Source organism: Dama dama, chromosome 5 (genome assembly GCF_033118175.1).
Source record: "Dama dama isolate Ldn47 chromosome 5, ASM3311817v1, whole genome shotgun sequence".
In the NCBI taxonomy this organism is placed as follows: Eukaryota; Metazoa; Chordata; class Mammalia; order Artiodactyla; family Cervidae; genus Dama; species Dama dama.
The window spans coordinates 14,999,495-15,026,156 of record NC_083685.1 but is presented as its reverse complement, the minus strand read 5'-3'; the positions used below and the strand labels follow the sequence as shown (position 1 = coordinate 15,026,156).

General features: G+C 48.0%; 1 protein-coding gene and 1 pseudogene across 2 annotated transcripts in view; one reads left to right on the top strand and one right to left on the bottom strand.

The window, feature by feature from the left end:
- The first annotated feature begins 1,192 nt into the window (after positions 1-1,192).
- TESC (tescalcin) overlaps positions 1,193-26,662 on the top strand; it is a 60,464-nt gene continuing 34,994 nt past the window's right edge. For both annotated transcript variants that reach the window (XM_061141867.1, XM_061141866.1), the window contains exon 1: positions 1,193-1,372. In XM_061141867.1, coding sequence (XP_060997850.1) covers positions 1,315-1,372 — 58 coding nt within the window. In that variant the 5' untranslated portion in view covers positions 1,193-1,314. The remainder of the gene's footprint in view (positions 1,373-26,662) is intronic.
- Positions 24,489-25,461, bottom strand: LOC133055728 (voltage-dependent anion-selective channel protein 3-like; annotated as a pseudogene).

The window sequence follows — 26,662 nt, the reverse complement described above, 5'->3', positions numbered from 1 at the left end:
TGGCACCCAGGACAGCCCCCAAATACATGCTAATAACACATCACCAGGCACCGTGGAGCGCAGTGGTCTGGGCTTGAGACAGGGAATATGTTGACTTTGAATTTCTGCCCTGGCTGTGTGACCTTTATGAGAACCAGTTGCTTTGTTGTAAAGTGGACGTGACTCCACAGCGACTGCCTTTGCACTGTGTCCCAGCCCAGGCCCTTCTGATGGAAAGTGGTGGAGTTGCTCAGTCGTGTCCAACTCTTTGCAACCCCACGGACTGTAGCCTACCAGGCTCCTCTGTCCATGGGATTTTCCAGGCAAGACTACTGGAGCGGGCTGCCATTTCCTTCTCCAGAGGACATTCCCAACCCAGGGATCAAACCCTGGTCTCCTGCATTGCAGACAGGCGCTTTACCATCTGAGCCACCAGGGAAGCCCCTTTTGATGGAGGTTCTCATCGACTATTATTATCCCCATCTTAAGGAGAAGGAGTCACAGTTAGACAGGTGGTGGGACTGGCTGGGGGCACCCATCCTGGTTAACAGAACCCAACCCCCTACAGCCAGCCTAAGTCAGAACTTCTCCCAGAAGGATTGCATTCTCTGACAGGTCGAAATGCAGCCTCCTGGGCCCTGCCTGAGTCCCTGAACCTCAAGTTTGAGAAGGTCTCCGTCCTAAGCTACTAGGCTGAGTGACTAGGACCGGAGAGTCTTGTCTGTGGGTGTGTCCACTTCATCATGTTGGGCTCTCCTGGAATAAGCTAAGCAGAGCACCCCCTCCGTGTGCATTCAAGCTGAATTGCTATTATTATTATCATATTCTCTTTATTGCTGTTCACCGTAGAGCTAATTAACGCTGTCCTTCTTCACTGTTCCCAGGGAGTTTCCTTTCTGAGAATTGGGAGGAGGTGTAGTGGAACCGGGGTGGGGGTGGGCGTGGGCGTGGAACCTCCATTTGTTCTGATCCCTCCTACCTGTATACCCCAACTCTGCTCACACCTGCTTCTTCCCAGGGCCGGCAGGGGTGCAGAAGGGATGAGCACGGCTGCTGCTGCTGCGAGGGCTGAGGAACCTGGGTCCCCCGCCCGGGGCGGGGCGCTGCCCACTCCCGGCCGTGCGCGAAGCCGGCGCGCGCTAGGACCGTGGCGCTCCGCCCGCCGCCTCTATAAGAGGCTGCGCTCGCGCCCCACGCGGAACCCGCGGCTCAGACCCGTTCCTGGCGTCCCGAGCGGCGTTGGACCCGAGGCCGGTGCGGCCGCGGCGCAGCTGACGCCAGCCCAGGGCCTGGGACAGACGAACGCCCCGGGGCCCCCACCCCGCCGCGGGCACCATGGGCGCTGCCCACTCCGCGTCCGAGGAGGTGCAGGAGCTGGAGGGCAAGACCGGCTGTGAGTATCCCGCGGGGGGCGCGCGCGGGGACGGGGACGGGGGCGGGGACCGCCGGCCGGCTGGCCCTGGGGCTCCCAACCCACGGCCGGCCGCTCGGCTCTGAGCCCCCGCGCTGAGTGACCTTGGGCTAGTAGCTGGCTCTCGGGGCGCCTCAGTCTCCCCTTCCTTCAAATGGGTTCCCCGCCGGCCGCTTTGCAGGCTGCGACGATGCTGAGTAAGTGCCGGGGCCGCTGTGCCCCGGCGCCCTCGGAGTTGGCCGGGAAGCCCCGCTTGCGACTGCAGACCCGGGAGGGAGCGGGGTCCTGGCTCCCCGCTCCGGGGACAGAGCAGGCGCCCGGGAAAGCGAGGGCCTGGGCGCGCTCAGCTGTTGTGCGCGCCCCGCACCTGAAAGTCATTGGCTTCGCGTCGCGCCGGGGAGGAAAGTTTTGAAATCGGCGGCAGCTGGGTGCTAGCAGGGCTGCGTGACCTTTGGCGGCTGCGCGGGTCTCTGCGCCTCCGGTCTGTGAAATGGATTCAGGTGGGTCTGACCCCATGGGTAACTGGGAGAATTAAGCGAGGCAGCGTCCGAGGAGCACTTTGCGGGAGCCCGGCGACCTTCCTCGAGCTCGCCCGGACTCCCGGGCCCCGCAGAGGCTGCGCGCCCAGCGTCCGCCCGGGCAGGGCGCTCTGGAGGCCGGGCTGCGGGTCGAGTTGACCGCAGGGAAGTGATGGCGGAAGCGCCTGACCGCCCAAGTCCTGCCGGGCTGGGAACTTGACCGTGGACCATGACCTCTGGGCCCCTGGTTCCGTTACGGGGCTGTGAAGCGGGGTGTGGACTGAGGACCACGAAAGGCTGGGTGAGTGGGCAGACTGGCTTTGACAGTGGGCAGATGGTGTGTGATCCCTGCCAGCTCCACTTCCTGGCTGTGTGACCTTGGGCTAGTCACTTTACCTCTCTGAGTCTCGGTTGCTTTCTAGAATGGGATTTCTGCTAGTATCTGGTAGACTATAGATGGTCATGAAAACGGGAGACAGAGATGTTATTTCCAGGCAGCAGGCCCCTGGTGCCTGCTTGGAGTTTAAGGCAGACAGAGTCCATGATTGATCAGCTGGAGGGAGCCGCCCAGCCATTTGTGCCTGGGCTGAAAAATGACCCCTCCTGACCCCCAATCTAAATACCTCTTTCCAGGAGAATTGGGTGAAAATTACAGAAAGCCCTTAATTAGTTGTGTGTGTGTGTGTGTGTGTGTATACAGGTGCATACATAACACAGATATGTATACAGACACCTTCCTGTGTACAAATATAGAGCTGTCTTCTAGGGGAGGGAAAAAAAGTGTGGTGCATATACATAATATGGAACCCCTTTCTTTCTTTTTTTTTTTTTTTAAGAGAAGTAAGAGTATATTTTTGTAACTGTTTCATTTGCATCAAGGAAGAGTAATGAATACTTACCAGGGGATTTGGTAGGAGAGATAAAGGAGGAGTGAGCCTTTCACTATTAACTTTTTTATATTTTCATTTTGAATCATGTGTGACTATTTATTTCTTCAGAAAGTTTTACAAAGTCTAGTTCAGCCCCAAGGCTCACGTGAGAGAGGAGGTAGAACCATGACCTGACTTTCTTGGGCTTCCCCTGTTTCTATTATATTTCTTGAGTGCCCGCTGGCTGCCTGGAGTCTGGATGGATAGAAGTGGGATTCTCTGAGGCTGGGATCTCTGCAGGAAGTGTGGGCTCTACTGGCTGTAGTCTCTCAGGCAGCCCCCACGCCAGGCAGTCTGGGGGAATTCCATCTGCTTGTGCAGTTTGACAGGTGATGGGGCTGCAGAGCATGCTGGGAATCTTGTCAGTTTCCTGGGTCCAGCCTCCTATAGGGATGACAGACGCTGAGTGTTCCATGCTCTGTTGCTTTCCCAGATATGGCTTTCCTTCTTGCTGCTCAGAACTCGGATTTTCACACTCCAAAGAGAGAGGGGAGACAGAGGAGAGCTGGGAAGGGGTTTCTGAAATCAGACTAGAGGGATGGATGAACGCCTGCCTTCTGTTATCTTAACTTTAAGTAGGTGGAAAGCTCCCCTAGGGTTTGCGTGGTCTGAGCTCTTTTACCCCTTCGGACCCGAGAGACTGATATTGCAGAGGGGAGACGCACAGTATGAACAAATCAACCCGTAGTTCTGGGAAGAAGATACAACCCAATGGCATGAGAGCTGGGATGGGGCAAGGAAATGTTTCTTTAGGGTCAACCTGGAGGGCTTCTCAGAGGAGGTGATGATGGAACAGACCCAAATAAGAAGGAGAAAGCTGTGTGAAGACCAGTGGGAAATGCATTGGGGGCAGAGGGCACAGCAAATGCAAAGGTCCTTTGACAGGAACAGAGTGAAGACAATGAGTGAGATTTGTTTGAGATGAGGACACAGACATAGGGCTCAGGTTGGGACAGGGGCCTGATCTAAGGTGTCTTGCTAGGTATGTGACCTTCGGCAAGTCATTCATGCCCTGAGTTCCTCAGTTTCATGCACTGTGAAGTCAGGATAGAAGTCATACCTTCTTCTGAGCTGTTAGGAAGGATTAAATGAGAGATATATGCAAAGTATTTAGAACAAGCAGCTTGCCAGGTGGCACAGTGGTAAAGAATCCGCCTGCCAGTGTAGAAGACTCGGGAGACTTGGGTTCAATCTTTGGGTTTGGGAAGATTCCCTGGAAGAGGGCATGACAACCTACTTCAGTATTCTTGCCTGGGGAATTCCATGGACAAAGGAGCCTAGCAGGCTACAGTCCATGAGGTCGCAGAGAGACACTACTGAGTGACTACGCATGCATTTAGAACAAGCACAAGTATTTAATATTCTCAGCCTTGCTTTAAACACATTGATAAGATCCTGGTCGCTCTGAGCCACAAGTAAGAGTTAAGACTTGGTCCCACTTTTTCAGAGCTGTGTGACCTTAAGCAAGTTGTTTTACCTCTTCGAGTGTTACTGCACCCACCTGGATCCTGGGGTGGAGGTGTAGACTGAACCAGATGATGTATGTATGTGTGGCGATGCCTGACTTGGTGTGGGGACATCAGCTCCCAGGATCCTGCAGGCTGAGTCCTGAGACGGGAGCAGAGTCTCAGACCAGGGCAGCCAGAGGACAGGCGGTTCCCACGGGGTTGCTAGGTTCCCCCTGCCTCTCTGAGCACCAAGATGGTCCCTGATTGGAAGAATCAGCCTGACCCCTTTGCATGCACCCTCAAGGAATCCTCATAGTAATCCTCCAGGGACGGTGGTGCTGTGGCCATTTCAGATGAGGAAACCGAGGCTCAGAGGGCTCAAGCAACTTGCCTGCCATCCCACAGTGCATAGCAGAGGAGTAGGGGATCCCAGCGTCCCCGGGGTTCACTGTCCGGCCACTACTGTGCTGTCACTGTGTTTCATCGCCTTGCAGATTTCTAGGAACCCAGAAAGGGTAGGAACAGGCTGCCATACGTTTTTCTCACCTCCAGGCCTTTGCACAATCTGTTCCTCGTGGCCCGGAGCACTCTTTCCATTTCAGGTAATTCGGCATTTGCTTGTGGCAGTAACCCTCACCCAGGAGGAGATGGAGCCTGGCTCCTCTTCTCCTCATCTCCTTATGAAACTCATGCTCTTAGTTCAGAGCTCAGCTTAGCTATTGTTTCCTTCCAGAGAGCCTTCCCCGGCTACCCTCCTTCCAACCTTGGTGTGTTAAATGCCAGTCCCCAGCACTCCCGCAGCTCCCGCGCTGCCTCCCATAATAGCATCACAGCCTGTTGTAATTGTCAGCTTTGTCACCTGCCACCCCCTCGAAACTTGGAGCTCCCCGAGAGTGAGGAGGATGTGTCTTGTTCACCTTTGTGCTCACTGGGAACACAAGAGGTTCACGTTGAGGGGGTGAAGGCCCTGAGGACTTTATAACCCAAGCAGTATTGCCCAGGAGCGTGTGTCCGGTATAAAATCTAGCACCACCCCAGCAGCGGCCCAGGCCGTGCCAGCCCCACCAAAAATAGGCCTGAGCCCAAGCTCGCCCACAGAGGGCATCCTCAGGTCTGCACACCCACCTCTTCTTTCCTCTAAGAGCCTCGTCGATCGATTTAAAACACAAGCAAATATTCCCAAACATCTTTGCTGTGCCAGCAAAGCCAACTACCTAGATGGTTAACATTCCTATTAAAAAACCCCAGCAAAGGTGTCCTGGTTGTGTGTCTGAGTGGTGAGCTTGCCTTTCTCCACGGCAGGTGTGGGGTCAAGCCCAGCATGTGTGTCCGGGGTGTGACATGGGCCCTGGACGGGAGGAAAAGCTCCTTGGGAGACACTCACTGGAGTGTGTCCCCCATCACCACCTGGAGCTGGCGTGGAGGTGGCCCTGCTTCCCGTCCCCCGGCCCGGTGTCTGCTCCTGGAGTTGGAAAGGAAACAGTAAGAGTAGGCTTCTGGGAAAGGTCGAAGGGTCTGTTGTTTTTTTTTTTTTTTTCCTTCAGGCTCCAAAACAGCTCCACAGGCATGTCTATGTAGATGCCAAGAAGCTGCCAGAAGGAAGGAAGAAGAAAAAACAATCTCTCAGATCTGGAGTTCAGACCTCATGATGGTTGGAGCTAGTGTTTATCGGGCGCCTGTCATCTGCCAGACACCGGGCTGAGCCGGGATGTTCCCCCACGGTGGCTCACGGAATCCTCCCAGGGATGCTTTGGCCTCCCCGTTCCATAGATGGGCAAGTCGAGGCTGAGGAGAGGACGTGACAGACCAGGGCCACAGGCCACTGTGAAGCAGAGGCAGGATTCAGTTTCTGGTCTGACCCCCGGACCTCATCCTTTGGGGAGGGAGCCAGAGATGAGGGAGTCCTGTGTGGCCTGGGCTGGCTTCTAGGAGTGACATAATACATTTTCCACTGGAATCTCTCTGCTGGGCGATACTCCTGGGTTATAAAGCCTTCAAGCAGCCCCAGGCTGTGGCCTCAGCCCCTTCACTACCTCCCGTGCAACAGACTCCTCCTCTGCCCTCCTGAAGGGGTCTTGAGGGGTAAGGGCGGGCCAGCGGGTACCACTGTGTTCTTCCTGTTGTCATCAAGGCTTGTGAAGCTAAATGGCCAAACAAGATGCACCCAGCTTCCTTTCCATTTTCTCCGGGGTAGATTTTAGTTTGTTTTCATTTAAAAAAAAAAAAATAGTGTATTTATTTCATTTATTTTTGGCTGGGCAGAGTCCTCGTTGCTCTGTGGGCTTTTCTTTAGTTGTGATGCACAGGCTTCTCACTGTGGCGACTTCTCTTGTTGCAGAGCATGGGCCCTAGGGCTCTCAGACTTCAGTGTTTCGGCTCCCAAGCTCTCGAGCACAGGCTCAATAGTCATGGCACGTGGGCTTAGTTGCGCTACACCATGTGGGATTTTTCCTGGACCAGGGATCGTACCTGTGTCTGCTGCATTGGCAGGCGGATTCTTTACCACTGAGCCACCAGGGAAGTCCTAGACTATGGTTTTAACTTGGAATCCTTGAGGAGTCTCTGAACCCCATAAAATGGGGTGCAGGATTGTGTCCAGGGAGCCCTGGGAGACACCCTCAGCTTTCATGAGATTCTTAAAACAGTGACAATGCAGTCCACTGTACGTAAATAAGACCCCAAAAGGAAAGTGAAGATAAATTGAGCACTAAATAATTTTTTTTAGAAAAATGAAAAAGGGTGGCTCCCTGCTGAGGGAGGAACAGACATGTCTGGGAGGACTGGTCCCCGACGTCTGAGCTCTCAGGGGCCCTGGGTGCAGTGGTCTAGACCACACGAGGGAGGGCCGAGTGGCTCCAACTCTCAGCAGCCTCTTCTCCCTTGGTCAGGCAGGGGTGTCCAGACCTCCGCCCACCCCAGGTGCTCACAGTGTGGAAACATGCAAGAAAGGGCTGGGTACAAGGGAACTAATTCCTGGGCACCCACAAGCACCCCTGCCCTGGCCCGCTCGTCCTGGGTCAGTGGCAGCTCGTGGAGCAGGGCCAGGTGATCGTGGGGTCTGCCCCGTGCGGTAGTGCTGAGACACCCTCTCCACGCCACCAGTTCCACACCTTTGAAGATGTGGCAGTTGACCAGATGGTCTTGGGCTGCGGCCGAGGTCACAGCTGCTCCTCCTGGGGCCCTTTCCATCCATTGTCCTCCCATCCTCCCAGGAGCCCAGTGGGGCTTTCGTTACCCGTTTACAGATGAGGACCCTGGGGCTGATGCAGCTGATGACTCAAGCTTACTTAGATGCATATGTGTAACTGATTTGATGTGCTATACACCTGAAACTAACATGATCTTGATACTATGAATCAATTATACTTCTATAAAAAGGGAAAACACAATCTACAAAAGACGATTTAGATGCTGTGTGTAGAACCCAAATCCAAAACCAGACCTTTTTTTTTCCGGGGTAAGGAGAAACTCCCACATGACACAATATAGACAGAGAGTGCGAGGGTCCCTGAGTCTGTCTGATGTGGGAGACGTGATGCTGCTGACCCATGACCTTGTTTCATTTTATTTTGTCTTTGGATATTGCTTATTTGGCTGTTCCAGGTCTTAGTTGTGGCATGCAAACTCTTAGCTGAGGCACGTGTGATCTAGTTGCCTGACCATGGATTGAACTCATGGATTGAACCCTTGAAGTGCAGAGTCTTAGCCACTGGACTACCAGGGAACTGTGCCCCTCACCACAACCTTGTTAATAGTGTTCTTTACTAAGTTTGGCAAGGGGAAAATGGGACCTCGAGATGGATAGGATTAGCTCTGGGTGATGTGGAACGTTCTAGAGCTGTGGGCTACCCATCCTCCAGGGAGGGCAGGCTTGGTGGTGGGCACTGTGAGGGGTGTGGAAAAGGCTAAGACAGTGGCGGCCCTTCAGCTCCTGTGGAATCAGACCTCACAGGTCTGACTCTGAGGCTCACGCCGGTTTCAGAAGAAATAGTTGTGTTTTCTCTGCGTGAGAGCAGCTGGTGATCCGCTCCAGCACTTCCCAGCTCCGCGGACTAGTAGTAATTACATCCCTTATGCATCTTTCCTTCTCGCCTCCCCCACCCTCACGCTGGCAGGATAATTTTTTTTGTGAGTTAATGGTCCCCAGAAGGCAGCATGGAACTTAATCACTGATCAGATATGCCATACGGCCCAATCCTACAGACAAAATGCCTCGTGTGTTGATAAGATGCTTCTTCTTTTACAAAGCACCTTAATATCTATTATCTCAAGCCCAGGGAACACAGTGTTTTCAGCTCCAGGGTACCCACGGCTTTGGGGAGATAAGATAGGGCCTCCTTTTCCCAGGCTGGAGAGGCCAGGCAAGGTGATGGAAAGGAACCTGGCACCCGGGTCCTGCCAGCCATCCTGTCGCCGGCGCCAGCTTTATTATTAATTCATAAAACCAGAAGGTCAAGTGGGTGATTTCCGCTGGTGGTGGCGGCCACCTTAAGGGCCAGGACAAAAAGGCCCTTTGTTGTCCCAGCCCTGTGACATTCGTGGACCAGTAGCCTGCCAGAAGTGGACCTGCAGTTCTCTGCACAGCTCCCTGGGAGGTGAGAGAGCGCAGTTTCAGGGCTCAGGTCCTTCTCGGAGGGAGGGCAGGTGGCCAGGCAGGAGACATCAGCAGAATTGGTATGGCTGAGTCATACAACAGTGTAAAAAGAAGGGCAGGGGGGATCCCTTCCACCTCTTGAGTACCAATACCAGGGTCCCAGTGATCAAAGAACCCTGGGTGAGCACCCAGCACTTCCCAGATCTCACCCACCTGGTGGCTCTCAGGGTTTTCCTGATCTTATCCTCTCCTGCATCTCTGAGACCTCAGCCAGAGTCCCTGGTGGGCATAGACTAGCCTCCCATCACATTCACCTTTACCAGCAGATAGATGTGGCTTTGAATCACAGCACTACCTCTTAACTGTCCAAGCAAGAAAATTTGCCTCCCTGAGTCTCAGTTTCCTCATCCGTAAAATGGAAATGTGTCCTAAGCCTGCTGTGAGGATTAAGTGAGAATTTGAATAACACTCTTCATACATGATCTGTGTTGAGTAGTTGTTGGCAGGTGCAAATCATTTTGACTTTTGTAAACCTTTTAGAAGCTGGCCATGTATACCCCTTTTAAGGGTATTCTGTAACTTCCTTCAGCAATTCATATCATCATTGACATGTCTGCCGTCTTTGACATGGCTCAAGTTAGTCATTATCTTGCCCGTGTGCTGATGATCAGGGGCCTTCAGATCAGTTCAGTCGCTCAGTCGTGTCCGACTCTTTGCAATCCCATGAACCCCAGCACACCAGGCTTCCCTGTCTGTCACCAACTCCTGGAGTTTACTCAAACTCATGTGCATTGAGTCGATGATGCCATCCAACCATCTCATCCTCTGTCATCCCCTTCTCCTCCTGCCCTTAATCTTTCCCAGCATCAGGGTCTTTTCAAATGAGTTAGCTCTTTGCATGAAGTGGCCAAAGTACTGGAGTTTCAGCTTCAATATTAGTCCTTCCAATGAACACCCAGGACTGATCTCCTTTAGGATGGACTGGTTGAATCTCCTTGCAGTCCAAGGGACTCTCAAGAGTCTTCTCCAACCCCACAGTTCAAAAAAGCATCGATTCTTTGGCGCTCAGCTTTCTTTATAGTCCAACTCTCACATCCATGCATAACTACTGGAAAAACCATAGCCTTGACTAGACAGACCTTTGTTGGCAAAGTGATGTCTCTGCTTTTTAATATGCTATCTAAGTTGGTCATAACTTTCCTTCCAAGGAGTAAGCATCTTTTAATTTCAGGAACCTTAGCATGCTTGAATTTGTATCACTCTGTAGTATTTTTTCTTTATTTTTAAAACCTATATTTTTATTGTTTTATGCAGACTCTATTCTTGCAACCATTCTTCCTTACAGATTCAGTTTTCTTCCTCTGTAACACACCTTTCCATAGAGTTTTCAATGAGTCTCTGAGTTGTCAGCTTTGTCTGAATATATCTTTTTTTGGTTTTTTTTTTTTTTGCCAGCCTATGGGGTTTCCCTGGTGACTCAGACAGTAAAGAATTTGCCTGCAGTGCAGGAGACCCAGGTTCAATCCCCAGGTCAGGAAGATCCCCTGGAGAAGGGAATGGCAACCCTCTCCAGTATTCTTGCCTGGAGAATGCCACGCACAGAGGAGCCTGGCAGACTATAGTCCATGGGGTCGCAAAGAGTCAGACACAACTGAGAGACTAACATTTCACTTCATTTCATGGGAATGGTCATTTGCCTAGGTATAAAATTTGAGATTGCTCCATGTTTTCTCTCAGGACTGAAGTTTTTGGTCTCTTTCTGTTGAAAAGTCAACTCTTTTGTCTGATTGATATTTCTTTGTGGAAATCTGTTTTTTCCCTTGTGTTTTAAAAATATCTGTTGTGGGTGTTTGTTTGTTTTGGGTTTTTTTTTTTTTTTAATATATACGATGCTTTTGTCTAGGTGTGGCTTTCATTTATTCTTCTGGGGAATGGTTGATGCTATATTATTTTAAAAGCAACTCATGTCTTCCATCATGAAAATATTCTCTCTCCCCTTTCTCCTTATATTCTTCCTTTAGAAAGGTGATGAACCCTATCATTCTGTCCTGATGCCTCTCTACCTTTCTTTCATATTTCATACCTTTTTGTTTCTCTGTGCTGTATTTTAAGTTGTTTGCCTAAGTCTGTCTTCTGATTGACTAATTCACTCTTTATCTATTACAGCTTTGCTGCCTTAGCTTTTTTTTTTTTAAAGTCTATGGAATTTAAAAACTATTTTGTAAGTTCTGTATGGTTTTCAGAGTCACCACTTTTGTCATAGGGCACTGTTCTTACATTATTTGAAATAATTTATAGTTTCTGCTGTCTCATCTTCTTGGGGTTCCATTCCATTTATTAATTGTGTCTGCTGATTCTCCTAAATGCTGACCATTTGCTTGTGTAGTTTGGTTTTTTATTCTGAGCTCATCTTTGGGCTGTCTGCCCCTGGTTTTCACATCTTTCTGTGTACCTTCATCTCTACATTCATGCCAAGGCCAAACCAAGTGGAGATGAGCTTAGCTGAAGTGCCTCCCTGATGAGAGTACCCTGTGCTCAGGGCTACAGAAGCAGCTTGCACAGTGCCTTGCATTTGTTGTTCTGGATACCTTATTAGGGTTTTCACTGGTCGGAAACACTATTTACATTAATTCCTCAGTTTGGTTTTCCTTCATCACAGAGGTTTGGGTTTTTCTCTCATGCATGACACAGACCCAAAGCTTTGATTCGTCACAGAGTCCTCCTCCCTCCTCTGCACCATCCCACCTCTTCAGCAGAATCAGCTTCCCTGCTGATTCTCTGGGCCAGTGGGAACGTTTTTCTGTCCCACCTTACATGGAGAGGCAGCCCTTTGTGCTCTAGCCTTTGTTAGGAGCCTCACTTCTAACTCATGCAGACCCAAGGCCACTGCCACTACTTGGCCAGAAGCCACACACTCAGCTGTTATAGCCTGAACTTGTCCTGGTACCCCTGGGCGCCTCTCTCACTGTGACTGAGTCCCCTCCTTGCTTCTAGTACCTGAAGATTTCCCAGCTTAGTGGTACCTTAAATTTTTTTCCAATTTAATCCAGTGCTTCATGGGTTTGTAATGGAATAGAGAGTCTGTGTTAGCTCTTTGTAGAAGGAACTGGAGTTCTTTTTTTTTTTTTTCCTTTTCTTTTTATATATATTAGAATTTTTTTTGGCTGTGGCATGTGGGATCTTAGTTCCCCAACCAGCATCAAACCTGTGCCCCTTGCATTGGAAGCATCGAGTTTTAACCATTGGACCAGTTCCAGTGGAACTGAAATTCTTTACTTAAATGTCCTACCATAATAAACCCTTGTACTTTTGTTAAATCTGGAACTGAAAATAGATCTGGAAAGATCTGAAAACCAGTTCCCTATAAGCTCTGAAAAGTGCCCAAATCTCCCCTGATTAACTGTTGTTCTTCTTTAGCTTTAGCCTTTTTTTAAAAATGTAATTTTTATTTATTCATTTTTGGCTGTGCTGAATCTTTGCTGCTGTGTGGGCCTCTCTCCAGTTGCAGCAAGTGGGGCCTCCTCTCTAGTTGTGGTTCACAGGCTTCTCATTGTGGTGGCTTCTCTTGTTGCAGAGCACGGACTGTAGGCTCTCGAGCTTCGGTAGTCATGGCACTGAGCTCGAGAGCACAGGCTAAGTAATTGTAGTGCATAGGTTTAGTTGCTCTGCGGCATGTGGGATCTTCCTGGATCAGGGATTGATGTCTCTCCTGCTTTGGTGGGAGGATTCTTTCCCACTGAGCCACCAGGGAAGCCCTAGTCTTTTTATTAAAATGGAGACATCTTTCTCTCTTTAGCGAGGTAAGTGATAATGTGTTTGTTGTTCTAGTCCTTTCTTCACTTCGGCAGACAGCGCAGCAGATGGTCATGAGAGCAGACTCTGGAGTCACAGACCCCAGTGCAGATCCCAGTTCTGCCACTCATATCTGTGTGACCTTCAGGGAGTGACTTAACCTCTCAGTTTCCTTACCTGTAAAATGGGTGTGATAATCGTGAGAGACAGACAGTGTGTTGAGGATCAAATAAGATAATGTGTGTCAAGCATTTGGCTTCGGTCCTGCCTCCGCATAAAGCAGTTACTACTGCTGCCGTAAGGCAAACGGGAAAGGCCAGACCCCAGCCGTGGGAAGATGAGCGTGGATGAGCAGAGCGTGGTCTGTGATTTTGAGAATCGTCTCGTCTCTCCTGGGAGGAGAATGTTTTCTAAACTCATGTCACTTTACTCTCTCCCAGCATCCCCTCCAGTTCTGAGATTTGGAGGATTCTTTCTGTGCAGGGGGAAAAAAAAAAAAAAAACACAACCCCAAATATCTAACAAGACCTTTGGTACCTAAAATAAATGCCATTTTGCAGGCTGATGCAGGGCTGGGGCAACCTTTTCCTGGGAACTCCTCAGCCTTTGCGTTTACAAAGTGGGTTGAAGTTTGTGTAGAAACGATTTAAAGGTCCTGGAGGGAGGCCAGCAATCAATCTTCTTGTGGCTGCGTCAGCTGTGGAGAATAGAATGGAGGCTGATAACTTCCTTCTCCAGGCCACGTGTTCGCAGGTGCATTTTTTTTTTTTTTTAAATTCCCAGCAGCGAGGTGTGGTCTGTAACATGCCTAGCACGTGGCTTCCGAGTGGCCGGCAGGTGGAGGACAGAAGCAGGGCATCTCACACCGTGAAGCATCTTGTGTGTGCCAGGCGTGTGAGGGTGGGTCCCTTCCAGGCTGTGAAGGCCGGCCCCTCATTCTCCCTCCCCAGGCCTTAGCTTAGTCATTGCTTTGGCTGTAGCCCCAGGCGGCTCACAGCATGTTCCTTCTTCCCTGGGAGCCTGGAGGCAGCTGAAGAGCTGAGTAGGTACCGCAAGATGATTGCTTTGGGGGCATAATAATAACAATCGTGGCAACTCCAGGGTCTCATGCTCCTCCTACCAGATCCAGTGCTGAGTGTGTAATATAATTTCTTTTTCAATTGGGGCAAAATTCATGTAACATGAAATTTATCATCTTAACCATTTAATTTTATTTATATTATTTCTTTTTGGTCATGCCCTGTGGCATGTGGGATCTTAGTTCCCCTATCAGGGATCAAACCTGTACCCCTTGCAGTGGGAGCATGGAGTCTTAACCTCTGGAGTGCCAGGGAGTTCTCTTAAACTATTTAAAAATTTTTTTAAATTTTGTGTTTGTTTATTTTGGCTGCACCATGCAGCTTGCAGGCTCTTAGTTGCCCAACCAGGGATTGAACCCAGGTCCTCATAGTAGAAGCACAAAATCCCCACCACTGGACTGCTGGGGAATTCCTCCATCTTAACCATTTTAAAGCATACAACTCAGTGGCGTTAAGTCCTTTCACATGTGCCGCCACCACCTCTATATTTCCCAACCATCTTCGTCACCCCCAAAAGAAACTTCATGCCCATCAGCAGACACTCTCATCTCCCATCTAACTGGCAGACCCTGGCAACCACTAACCTACTTTCTGTCTCTATGGGTCTGCTTGCTTTGGGTGATTCATGTAAAAGGGAGCGTGCAGTAGTGGCCTTGCGTGTCTGGCTTCTCTCACTTAACGTCACGTTTTCAAGGTTCATCCAGGCTGTAGCAAGTGTCAGTACTTCGTTGGTCTTGTGGTGGAGTAATATGCCATCAGGTGGGGATGCCTCATTTTGCTCATCCATCTACCGGTGGATGGATGTTGGGGTTCCCACGTTCTGACGATTATGCATATTGTGTATGGGGTTTGATTGTTTTTCATGGTATGAACAGCCTCCTGTGGGCGGTGCTATTATTATCTTCATACGGAGGAGGAAGTTACAGTCTCGGGAGGCGGTTTCCTAGGACGTGAAGCTGGGGTGGAACCGGCAGCTCTTGGCAGCAATGGGTTTAGCTCCCCTTTCTGTCTGGTCAGGCATACCTCTGTGTTTTAGGACTTCGGCTGATGCCAGGGGTTGAGTCCTGGTCAGTCTGTCAGGATTCAGCAGGCCCTGGGAGGCACCAAGACCTTCCCGGTGATGCCACTTGGCATCCTGGCACCTGCATCCAGGCTGGCACTGCTGGGGGGACCTGAAGGAGGCAGGGTGGCTCAAGGGTGCCCCCCGCAAAAGCAGCCAGCATGCTCTCTCGGTCACCCCTACTTCTCCCAGCTGTGTCTTGAGCTCCCTTCCCTGCCAGGAGCACTACACCTGTGGGCCTCTCAGCAGGTACCCCGCTCCATCGTCTGCATCACCTTCCACTCGGTTGCCAGGTGCCTGGGCTCTTGTTTTGTGGCTTAGCATCCTCTGGAAACTCAGGGTGAAGTCTGAATGCCGTAGTCTGTTGTGTGTGCCCGCCGCCCCCCCCGCCCCGCACCTCTGTTCTTAGTCTGCCTTCTGCCCATGCTCAAGGGCTTGGGGCTCCTTGAGTTCCTCCCATTCTGCCTCCACCAGCCCCACCTCCCCTACCAGGCCCCCTGCCTCTGGGATCCCAATGGCGTCACCTCCCAGCCCACCCCCGTGGACTAGCAGCCCCACTCCAGCCCTGATGCTCCTTGGCCAGCAGCTGCCCCATTAGGGTCCTGATCACAGCGAGGTGAGGGCTCTGCCTTCTGTGTCTGTGTCCTCAGCGTCCGGCAGGTGCCCAGCAAACCAGAGGCGCTCGGTACATGTCTCTCAATGAGCGGCAGGGGCACCGGTCAGGGGATGAAGCAGACACAGCTGTACCCCGGGGGCGTCTGTCAGGCCCCCACCCCCCTGAGACCAGCACAGGTTCTGGAAGGAAGGAGCAAGTAGTATTTTGTACGCCTGCCACCAGGCTCGAATGGTCCTGACCACCCATAGTGGACGCGGGTGAATGCGGACCTCCCATCTCCTCCCGAGTCATGTAGGGGAGGCTGGACCCTGCAGGGGATTTGGGGCTGCCTTCTCTCTCCTAGTCTTCTCCTTCCCTCCTTCTCTGACCTCCTAGTGTATGCGATTCTTCTTCCCCCTTCCTAGCATAGCAGAGAGGCAGGCTGAGTGGCGGGGCCAGGGCCAGGCAGAGACCCCATGTCCACTGGGAGCCACTCCTCACTGCTCCCCATCCCCTGCCCAGCACTCATCCAGTCTGTGTCTGTCGATTTGCCTACTCTGGCCTTTTCATATAAACAGAATCACACCTGTGGGCTTTTGTGTCTGGTTCCTTTCCTTCAGCAGGATGTGTTCAGGGTTCGTCCACGTTGTAGCTGGTGTCAGTACGTCGTCCTTTTTTATGGCCGAATAATAGTCCACTATATGGATAGAGCACACAGTTATTAAATCAATTCAAATCAAATATTCTTTGTTTCCTTAAATATGTAAGTTTTTTTTTTGTTTTTTTTTAGTAAACAAGCAAACTGATTAATGGGAGGAAAGAAAAGATTTGTGTTCCTGGCCTTTTTCCTCTTTCAGTTTATTGAGATATAGTTGATATACAGCACTATGTAAGTTTAAGGTGTACAGCAGAAAGATTTGGTTTATATATATCATGAAGTGATTATTGTAATAAGCTTAGTGAACAGCCATCATTTCTATAGATTCAATTAAAGAAGAAACAAAAAATTTTTCTTGTGGTGAGAACGCTTAGGATTTGCTCTCAATAACTTTCATGTATAACATACAGTGGTGTTAATTATATTTATCATGTACTATCATCCCTCGTACTTACTTTTAATTTTTATAGTATGGTTGATTTACAATGTTGCATTAGTTTCAGGCATACAGCAGCGTGACTCAGTTATCCGTATACATATATACCTTCTTTTTCAGATTCTTTTCCCATATAGGTTATTATAGAAGATTGAGTAGTTCCCTGTGCTATACATGGGGTATAGGACCTATATAGTAGGTCCTTGATGATTATTTTATATATAATGGTGTGTATATCTTCGTCCCTAGCTCCTAATTTATCCCTCCCCTCCACCTTTCCCTTTTGGTAACCATATCTTTGTTTTCAATATCTGCAAGTCTGTTTTTTTTGTAAATAAGTTCATTTGTATCATTTTTTTAGGATTCCACATGTAACTGATACCTATGGTATTTGTCTTTCTGATTTCACTTAGTATGAAGGTGCATCCTTGTTGCTGTAAATGGCATTATTTCATTTTTTTTATGACTGATGAATATTCCATTATATGTACCACACCTTTTTTATCCATTCCTCTGGCAATGGACATTTAAGTTGCTTCCATGTCTAGGCTGTTGTAAATAGTGCTGCAATGAACATTGGAGTGTATATGTTTGGTTTTCTTCAGAGATATGCCCAGGGCTGGCCTTGCTGGATCATATGGTAGTTCTGTTTTTAGATTTTTAAGGAACCCCATACTGTTCCCCATAGTAGCTGTGCCAACTTATGTTCCCACCAGCACTGTAGGCGGATTCCCTTTTCTCCACACCCTCTCCAACATTTATTGTTTGTAGACTTTCTGATGATGGCCATTCTGACTGGTGTGAGGTAATAACCTCACTGTAGTTTTTATTTGCATTTCTATGATAATTAGCGATGTTGAGCATCTTTTCATGGGCTTATTTGGCCATCTGTATGTTGTCTTTGCAGAAGTGTGTGTTTAGATCTTCTGCCCACTCTTTAATTGAGTTGTTTGTTGTTTCTTTTTTATATTGAGCTGCATGAGCTGTTTTTTTTAATCCACTCACCTGTTGAAGGACATCTGGGTTGTTCCTATGTTTTGGCTGTTGTGCATAGGGCTGCTGTGAGCCTTTGTTTACGGGTTTTTGTGTGGAGGTACATTTTCATTTATCCTGGGTACATGCTTAGGAGCAGAATTTCTGGATTCAGTGCAAATCTATGTTTAATTTGAAGAGGAATCACCAGACTGTTTTCCATAGTTGCTGGATCATTTTCCATTCCCATCTGCAATGTCTGAGGGATCCACATTCTCCATAGTATCACCAGTGCTTGGTATTCTCTATTCTATTTTCATTATAGCCACTGAAGGAAAAAAATTTAAATAAGATTACACAAGTAATCCCTATTAATTGCAGGAAACTTAAAGGACAGATAAGCAAAAATAAGGAGCTAGAGGAGACAAATGTCCTGTCATTCTACCATCTGGAACAATCTACTGTTTTGTTGTAGCCTTTTCCTAATTTTTCCTTTGTACGCACTTGTATATCAATATGTTAATGAGATCTTTCCTGTAAATAAGATCTTTGTTGCCTGTTGGTTTTCCCATATATTGATATTCCATGAACATTTTTCTGTGTCCCACAATATTAAAAAAAATTTCCAGCATTTATTTAACCAGTTTTCTGTGGTTAAATAAATGTGGTTTTTTTTTTTTTTTACTGTTCGGAATAGGCAATGGTGATTACTCTTATGTATTTATCTTTGAATATTTGTCTCTATTCTTTAGGATTCATTCCTAGGGATAAGTTGCTGGTTCAGAGCACATATGCCAGGCACTGTTCAGCACAAATATCATGTGAGGTAGAGTAATTCTAAATTTTCATTGAGCTATAGATGGAACATAATTCTAGATCTTCTAGTAGCCACATTAAAAGCTAATGAAACAAGTGAAGTTAATTTTAATAATGTATTTAATCTAACTAAAATATTTCAAATATAACTAATAGAAAAATTGTTAAGACAATTGCCTCGTGTTTTGTAATAAGTCTTTGAAAGCTGGTATGTTTTTTCACACATCAGCCCATGTTCATAGCCACTTGTGGCTGGCGGCTCTGTATTGGGCCGTGCAGATGTATACTTTGCAATTTTAGCTTTTGATACACAAGTGACAGGTCACCCCTAAGTCCCCCCATCCCCCCCAACCCTGCCAGCCCTGGATGAGGCAGATTAAACTCCCACCAGTCCCATGGAAGGGTATGCGTTTCCCTCAGGTTGAAATCTAAAACCCCAAATAACCAGGTCCAGATGCCGGTCACGACGTGTCTCCGCCTCCCGTTCCCATGGCAGCTGTGACCTCACAGTGGGGGTGGGGGAAGCTGAGAGGGGGCTCAGAGTGAGGAGCAGGGAAACGTCCCTCAGACAGGGCCTTCCAGGGGCACATGTGTATCGGGGACCCGGTGTAACAGGGTCAACCTGGGAGGCTGGCACTGAGGGCGCAGGGAGCCTTGTTAAGGACTGAGTTCTTGGCTCGGCAGATTTGGGTGTCAAAAAGAGGGAACCCGAGCTGGGGAAGTTTTCCTCCTAATTCCTCTGCTCTCTGCAGCAGGATGGGAAGGTGTGTGGGTGCACACGTGTGCGTGCATTCTGGATGCCGTTAGCTGCAAACTCTTCGTTAGAGAAATCTGGTCCACGATGGTTTATAGTTTATACACCGCTTCCTGTCTGTGTGGCCTTGGACAGGTCTCAGTGATCCCATCTCTAGGTTGGGGGAAAAGCTGTGCCTACCTGATAGGACTGACTGAGGCTTATGTGAGCCAAGGCTCGTCAAGAATAGAGTCGGGCGCCGTGCCCAGGACACAGCTTGATGAACGCCTCTTGTTAATTAACAGCTATGGTTGTTGTCATGATGATGCACTAACTTTTTAGAAATTTTTATTTCTTTTCTTTTGTCTGTACTGGGTCTTTGTTGCTGCACCCTGCGGGCTTTCTTTAGTTGCGTCAAGTGGGGTCTCCTCTCTGGTTGCTGTGTTTGGGCTTCTCACTGCGGTGGCTTCCCTTGTTGCGGAACACGGGCCCTAGGCGTGCAGGCTTCAGTAGTCGCGGCACATGGGCTCGGGAGCTGCGGCTCAGGGGTTAGTTGCCCTTCGGCAGGTGGAACCAGCCCAAACCTGCGTCCCCTGAGTTGGCAGGCAGGTTCGCCTGGGACCACCAGGCTCGCTTGGACCACCAGGGACGTCCTAACTTACTTTTCAGTGTCTTTACTGAACTGTCACTCATCCCTGCGTCTCACCCATTTAAAGTGTGCTCAGCTTTTAGTATAATCAAGGGGTTGTGTAACAATCTAATTCTAGAACATTGTCATCCCCCTCCGAAGAAACTCCTTTGCTATTATCAGTGATTCCTTCTCTTCTTCCTCAGCCCCAGGCAACCACTGGTCTACTTTCTGTGTCTGTGGCTCTGCCTCTCGAAGCGTTTTGTGTAAATGGGATTCTGCCAGGCATGGGCTCTGTGATCGGTCTCTCTCACTTAGCACAGTGTCTTCAAGGGAACTCATCTTTCTTGGAGGTGGTTTAGCAGCATATGTTTGGCTATGATTTCTGATCATTATTTCTCAACAAATCAGTGTATTTTTGAATTTTCTATTGAAATATAGTTGAGTTATAATGTTGTATTAGTTTCAGGTGTACGGCAAAGTGATTTAGTTACATGTTATTCTCTTTTAGATGCTTTTCCATTATGGGTTATTACAAGCTACTGAGTATAGTTCCCTGTGCTATACAGTAGGACCTTGTTTTTCTATTTCATATGTAGTGTGTGTTTATGTTAATTCCAAGCTCCTAATTTATTCTTTCCTCCTCACTTTCCCCCCCACTTTCCCCTTTGGTTAACCATAAGTTTGTTTTCTATGTCTGTAGGTCTACTTATGCTTTGTAAATTCATTTGTATCATTTTTTAAGATTTCACACATGAGCAATATCATATGAGAATTTCTTTCTTGGTCTGATTTATTTTATTTAGGATGATAATCTCTAGGCCCATCCATGTTGCTGCAAATGGCATCCGTGTATTCCTTTTTTTTTTTAATCTGTGGGGACTCTAATTGGCCAGTATAATCTGATCACCCAGGCTTCCCAGGTGGCACAGTGCTAAAGAGTCTGCCTGCCGATGCAAGGAACACAAGAGATGTGGGTTCAATCCCTGTGTTGGGAAGATCTCCTGGAGTGGGAAATGGCAAACCACTCCAGTATTCTGGCCTGGGAAATCCCACAGACAGAAGAGCCTGGTGGAGTACAGTCCGTGGGGTCCAAAAGAGTCAGACACAGCTGAGTTACTGAGCACGCACACACACACAGTCTCATCACCCAGAGGGAGACCGTGTGGGGTGTCAGTTACAAACAAAACAAGCGAACTAAATCACACACGTTCTGTCAGACAAACTAAGTTCATATCCTGGGTCTGCCTCTTTTCAAGTGTAGTGACCTTGAGCAAATTCCTGATCCCCTCAGGACCTCCATGTTCTTGTCTGTAAAATGGGAATTGTCTGTCTGTCAGTCATAGGGTCATGGAAAGGATTCAATAGTACATGTGTGCCCAGGATGTGTACCTGCCAATGATTGATTCACCATTAACACTATTTGTGAGATCACTCAGCTGTCCCATATGGGACCTACTTAAATCCTTGTATGACTAATAAGTATACATTGTATATTATGAAAGATTTGCAAACTATAGATAAGTGGAAGCAAAGCAAACAAGAGTCTTTAATTCCAGTGTTGAGAGATAATTGCTATTATTATTTTGGGAAAACAAGTTGACTTTCATTACTTACATGCATTTATGTTTATTTAGATGTTCCCCCCAGTATGGAGTCTTGCTGTCCTTGTAGCAGGTTGTTTTTAGACAACATTATGTTAGAATGTATGTTCCTATTAAATACACAGCTGTCACTTTTAAAGTCAACATCCTTTTTAAAATCTTTTTTTTTTTTTTTGGCTGCACTGCCTGGCATGTGAGATTTTAGTCCCCTGAGCAGGGATTGAACCTTCACCCCCTGCAGTGGAAGTACAGAGTCTTAATCACTGGACCACCAGGGAATTCTCAGCATCCTTCTTTATTGTCTTAATTGGCTAAACCTACCATAAAGTGGGGGCTTCCTGGATGGCTCTGTGGGTAAAGAACTAACCTGCAATGCAGAAGACACAGGAGACACGAGTTCGATCTCTGGGTTGGGAAGATCCCCTGGAGTAGGAGATGACAACCCACTCCAGTATTCTTGCCTGGAAAATCCCGTGAACAGAGGAGCCTGATGGGCTATAGTCCATGGGGCCACAAAGAGTCAGACATGACTGAACAACTGAGTCCTGAACACCCACTTTATTTATTCTGCTGCTGTGGGGCATTCAGGTAATTTTCAGTTTGTTGTTGTTCAGTTGCTAAGTTGTATCCAACTCTTTGCAACCCCTTGGAGGGAAGCACTCCAGGCTTCCCTGCCCTTCACTGTCTCCCAGAGTTTGCTTAAACTGGTGTCCATTGAGTCAGTGATGTCATCCAACCGTCTCATCCTCTGATGCCCCCTTCTCCTCCTACCTTCAGTCTTTCCCAGCATCAGGGTCTCTTCCAGTGAGTTGACTCTTCACATCAGATGCCCGCCAAAATATCAGAGCATCAGTATTCAGCATCAGTCCTTCTAAGAATATTCAGGGTTGATTTCCTTTAGGGTTGACTGGTTTGATCTCCTTGTAGTCTAAGGGACTCTAGAGTTTTCTCCAGCACCACAATTTGAAGGCATCAGTTCTTCAGCTCTCGGCCTTCTTTATGGTCCACCTGTCACATCTATACATGAATACTAGAAAAACCACAGCTTTGACTATACAGACCTTTGTTGGCAAAGTGATGTCTCTGCTTTTTAATACACTAAGTTTGTCATAGCTTTTCTTTCAAGGAGCAAGTGTCTTTTAATTTCATGGCTATAGTCTTGTGTTAGTATATGCTAAGTCGCTTCAACTCTTTGCAACCCTATGGACAGTAGCCTACGAGGCTACTCTGTCCATGGGATTTCCCAGGCAAGAATACTGGAGTGGGTTGCCATTTCTTCCTCCAGGGGATCTTCCCGATTCAGGGATCGAACCTGCATCACTTACATCTCCTGCATTAATAGGCGGGTTTTTTTTACCACTAGCACCACATGGCTGCAGTCCAGGGCTCTTCAAATCATACTGCCATGAAATCCTTCTACGTGTCCTCTGATAGAGTGCAAGTATGCTTTTTTTTTTTTTTAATTTGGCTGTACTGGGTCTTAGTTGTGGCATGTGGGATCTAGTTTCCTGACCAGGGATGGAACCTGAGTGCCCTGCATTGCAAGCACAGAAATGCATATTTGGGACCACCAGGGAAGTCCCAGCAAATATGCATTCCTGTTGGGTGCACGGGCCAGACCACGGAATATGTGAATGTCTGTGCTAACATACATGTCATGTAAATGGCTATATTTTCCCCCGGAAAAGTAGTGACTGTCCCCAGGGCTTACCTAACCTTTCTGAGCATCAGTTTCTACATCTGTACTATGGGATGCGGCCCCCTCCCATGGTTTCCTGAGAACAGATGAGCTAATACGTGGAGACATGTCCCACTCCCCCAGCACATGGCAGGCCTTCAGGATGGCTTGGTCATTGTAGTGATACTTTCTAGCCAACTACAGCTTCTCAAGAAGCTTGAGAACTCTGAGTTGTAGATTCTTGAAGAGATGACAGCTCGAGCCTGAGGCCAAAAAAAAAAAAGAACATGAAGTAACGTGACCACTTGGCCCCAAATATTAGCTGCCTTGAACAGGAAGAGAAAAGGTGCTTGAGGGATGAGAGATGTCAAGAGGATGGTGGGAGGAGCGAGCCCTGCCCAGGCCAGCGGTTGTTTCAGAAATGTTTGCCTAAACTGTACACAGTCCCCCGGGCTCCTCAGGTGGCGCAGTGGTAAAGAATCCAGCTGCCAATGCAGGAGACACAGGTTTGATCCCTGGGTCAGGAAGATCCCCTGGACGAGGAAGTGGCAACCCACTCCAAAATTCTTGCTTAGGAAATCCCATGGAGAGGAGCCTGGCGAGCTGCAGTCCATGAAGTCGCAGGGTCGGGCACAACTTAGCGACTGAACACATACATAGTCCCCAGACACCAGACTTGAGGGCCTCGAACACCTGGATGTTCTGGGAAAAGAGGCAATGTTGCGTAGCGGTTAAAGGTGGGGGTCTTTGAAGTTGGGGAGACTTGGGGTTGAATCCCAACTCTGCCAATCACAGTTGTGTAAGCATAGCACCCTCCAAGCTGCACTTTTCAAACGATATAACAGGAGAAAAGTTATCTGTTCACAGGGTGTTTGAGGAGGAAGTGAGAACGTACACAGAAGAGTCTAATATTGTGCATCTCACAAAACAAGCATGTGGGTGGAAACCCTCTAAATCCTGGAACCCAGCAGGTCTAGTCTCAGCTGTGGAAGAAAACAGGGCCCACCCACTAAAAATGGTAATTAACAAAAAAGCAAACCTGTATGTGGGTTTTCTGCAAAAATTGGGGATGGGGAGAGGAGGAATTGGATGAAGACAATTCAGTTGGTAAAGAATCTGCTTGTAATACAGGAGACCTGGGTTCGATCCCTGGGTTGGGAAGAACCCCCGGAGAAGGGAATGGCAAACCACTGCAGTATTCTCCCCTGGAGAATTCCATGGACAGAGGAGCCTGGCAGGCTACAGTCCATAGGGTTGCAAAGAGTCAGACATGACTGAAGCGACTTAGCTTCAAAAAGTACAGTCTTCCATTTATTTATTTATGTTCCAGATGTGATGGGTTTATTTTATTCTCATGCAAAACCAAAGATTCCACTACTGCACAGAGACCAGAATGTTACAAGGTCATGAAAAAGTGGTGTGGGACATGTAGGACATGATGGACAACCAGAGGGTCAGGTCATCTCCTTTGTACGTGACTACACTGTCCTGAGGAACACGTTGAAGGTAACACTGCGGAACTGACAGGTGGCATGAACGTGGAACCTCTGGGCATGCCTTCAAACACGCCTCCCCTTAGGATGGGCTCAGAACCTAGGCTTCAGTGTGGGGAGGGCCAGAATTCTTTGGTAGAATAAAAAGTTCATGCTTTTGAAATTTCACAGAAGAATTTTAAGGCCCAAACACATTTCTTTTCACCTCTAGGGACAAAGCTGATGCTTTACTCCCAAACCACATTAAGCTTCCAGTTCCAATCCCAGCCCGACTTTGTGCCCTCCTGGACTGATGTTCTTTCCATCAATTAGAGCTGACAGGGTCAGTTTCCCTCCAGGTTGAAGGGTCTGAGTGTAACCCAGTCAGGCTGGTATTATTTACTCTAGCAGAGAGAGAGGTTCTAGAGTCCAGCATGTACTCAGTAGAGATGCCAAAGTGGATGTTGTTCCTCTCACCCATCCACGTGACATTTATTAACAATTCAGTCTTGTTGCTCACCTTCTGGTAGATGGACCCTCCAGATTCGTGCTGTCGTTCACGTGAGCGTGCAGCTGGAAGTCTGCGGCCTTGTAACCCAAGGCCAAATTATTCTGTGACAGTTTGGAATCAGCCGTGTCAGAACTCATCTGATAGCAAGTCAACCTTCAAAGGCAAGCACAGCCCAGCCATAGATGGTTGGTCCAGAAAAATCTATATCAACATGACTGCCAAGACTGAGACAATCCCATTTATAGGAGGCCTTCAATTTCCCACTTTTCTTTCCTGTGTTCGGTACAAATATGGTATTAAGAGTCAGTTTCAGTCCTTCAGCCAACTTACTCTCCCAGGCAATTTCTGTCTCAGGAGTATTGTCTGTGTTTCACTCTTGGGTGAAGGTCAGTCCTTAGTTACCAACCTTGTATTTGCCTCTAGGTTGCCTGACGCTTTCCCTGTATCCGTGTAAGCATTAGCAGAAGTAGAAAATTCCACTCCACTATGTGACTTGGTTCCCAGATCTATTTTGACCATGCCAAATCCATATCCTTTGTTGAAGACATCTTTAGCAGCCTCTCCTAGGTCACAGTAAGTCGGTTACCCCATCTCCGACTGGAGGGCCTATCCGCCCTGCCCGGGGCACCGCTGAAGGTCTTCCAGTCCGAGAATGTAGGATACCTTTCCATCTGTTTGTGTCATCTTCGATTGCTTTCAGCAGTGTCTTGTAGTTTTTCAGATTACAGTTCTTCTGCCTCCTTGGGTAGGTTTATTCCTAGGTATTCTTTCTGGTACAGTGGGATTATTTCCTGAATTTCTCTTTCTGCCCTTATGTTGTTGGTGTATAGGAATGCAAATGATTTCTCTGTAACTAATTTTGTATCCTGCAGTTTTACCAAATTCATTGAGCTTTAGCAGTTTTCTGGTAGCATCTTTAGGATTTTCTATGTATAGTATCATGTCATCTGCAAGCAGTGACAGTTTTACTTCTTTTTCCAATTTGTGTTCCTTTTGTTTCTTTTTCTTCTCTGATTGCTATAGCTAGGACTTCCAAAACTGTGTTGAATTTAAGTGGCAACAGTGGACATCCTTGTCTTGTTCCTAATGTTAGAGGGAATACTTTCAGCTTTTCATCATGGAGAATGATGTTAGCTCTGGGTTTGTCATATATGGGCTTTTTGATGTTGGGATAAGTCCCCTCTATGCCCACTTTCAGGAGAATTTTTATCATAAATGGGTGTTCAATTTTGTCAAAAGCTTTTTTGCATCTATTGAGATGATTATATGGTTTTTATTCTTCAGTTTGTTAATGTGGTATATCACCAATTGATTTGAGGGTATTGAAGAATCCTTTCATCCCTGGGATAAATCCCACTTGATCATGGGGTGTATTCCTTTTAATGTATTGTTGGATTCAATTTGCTAGTATTTTGTTGAGAATTTTTTTTAATATTTATATACTTATTTATTGGCCCTGGTGGGTCTTCATTGCTGCACACAGACTTTCTCTTGCTGCGTCAAGTGGGGGTCACCCTTCATTGGTGTGGGGACTTCACATCGTTGCAGAGCACAGGCTCTAGGCATGCCGGCTTCAGTAGTTGCAGTGTGTGTGCTCAATAGTTGCGGCTCCTGGGCTCTAGAGAGCAGGCTCAGTAGTTGTGGCACATGGGCTTAACTGCTCCGAGGCATGTGGGATCTTCCAGGACCAGGGCTCGAACTGATAGGCTTTGTGTTACAAGGCAGGTTCTTAAGCACTGGACCACAGGG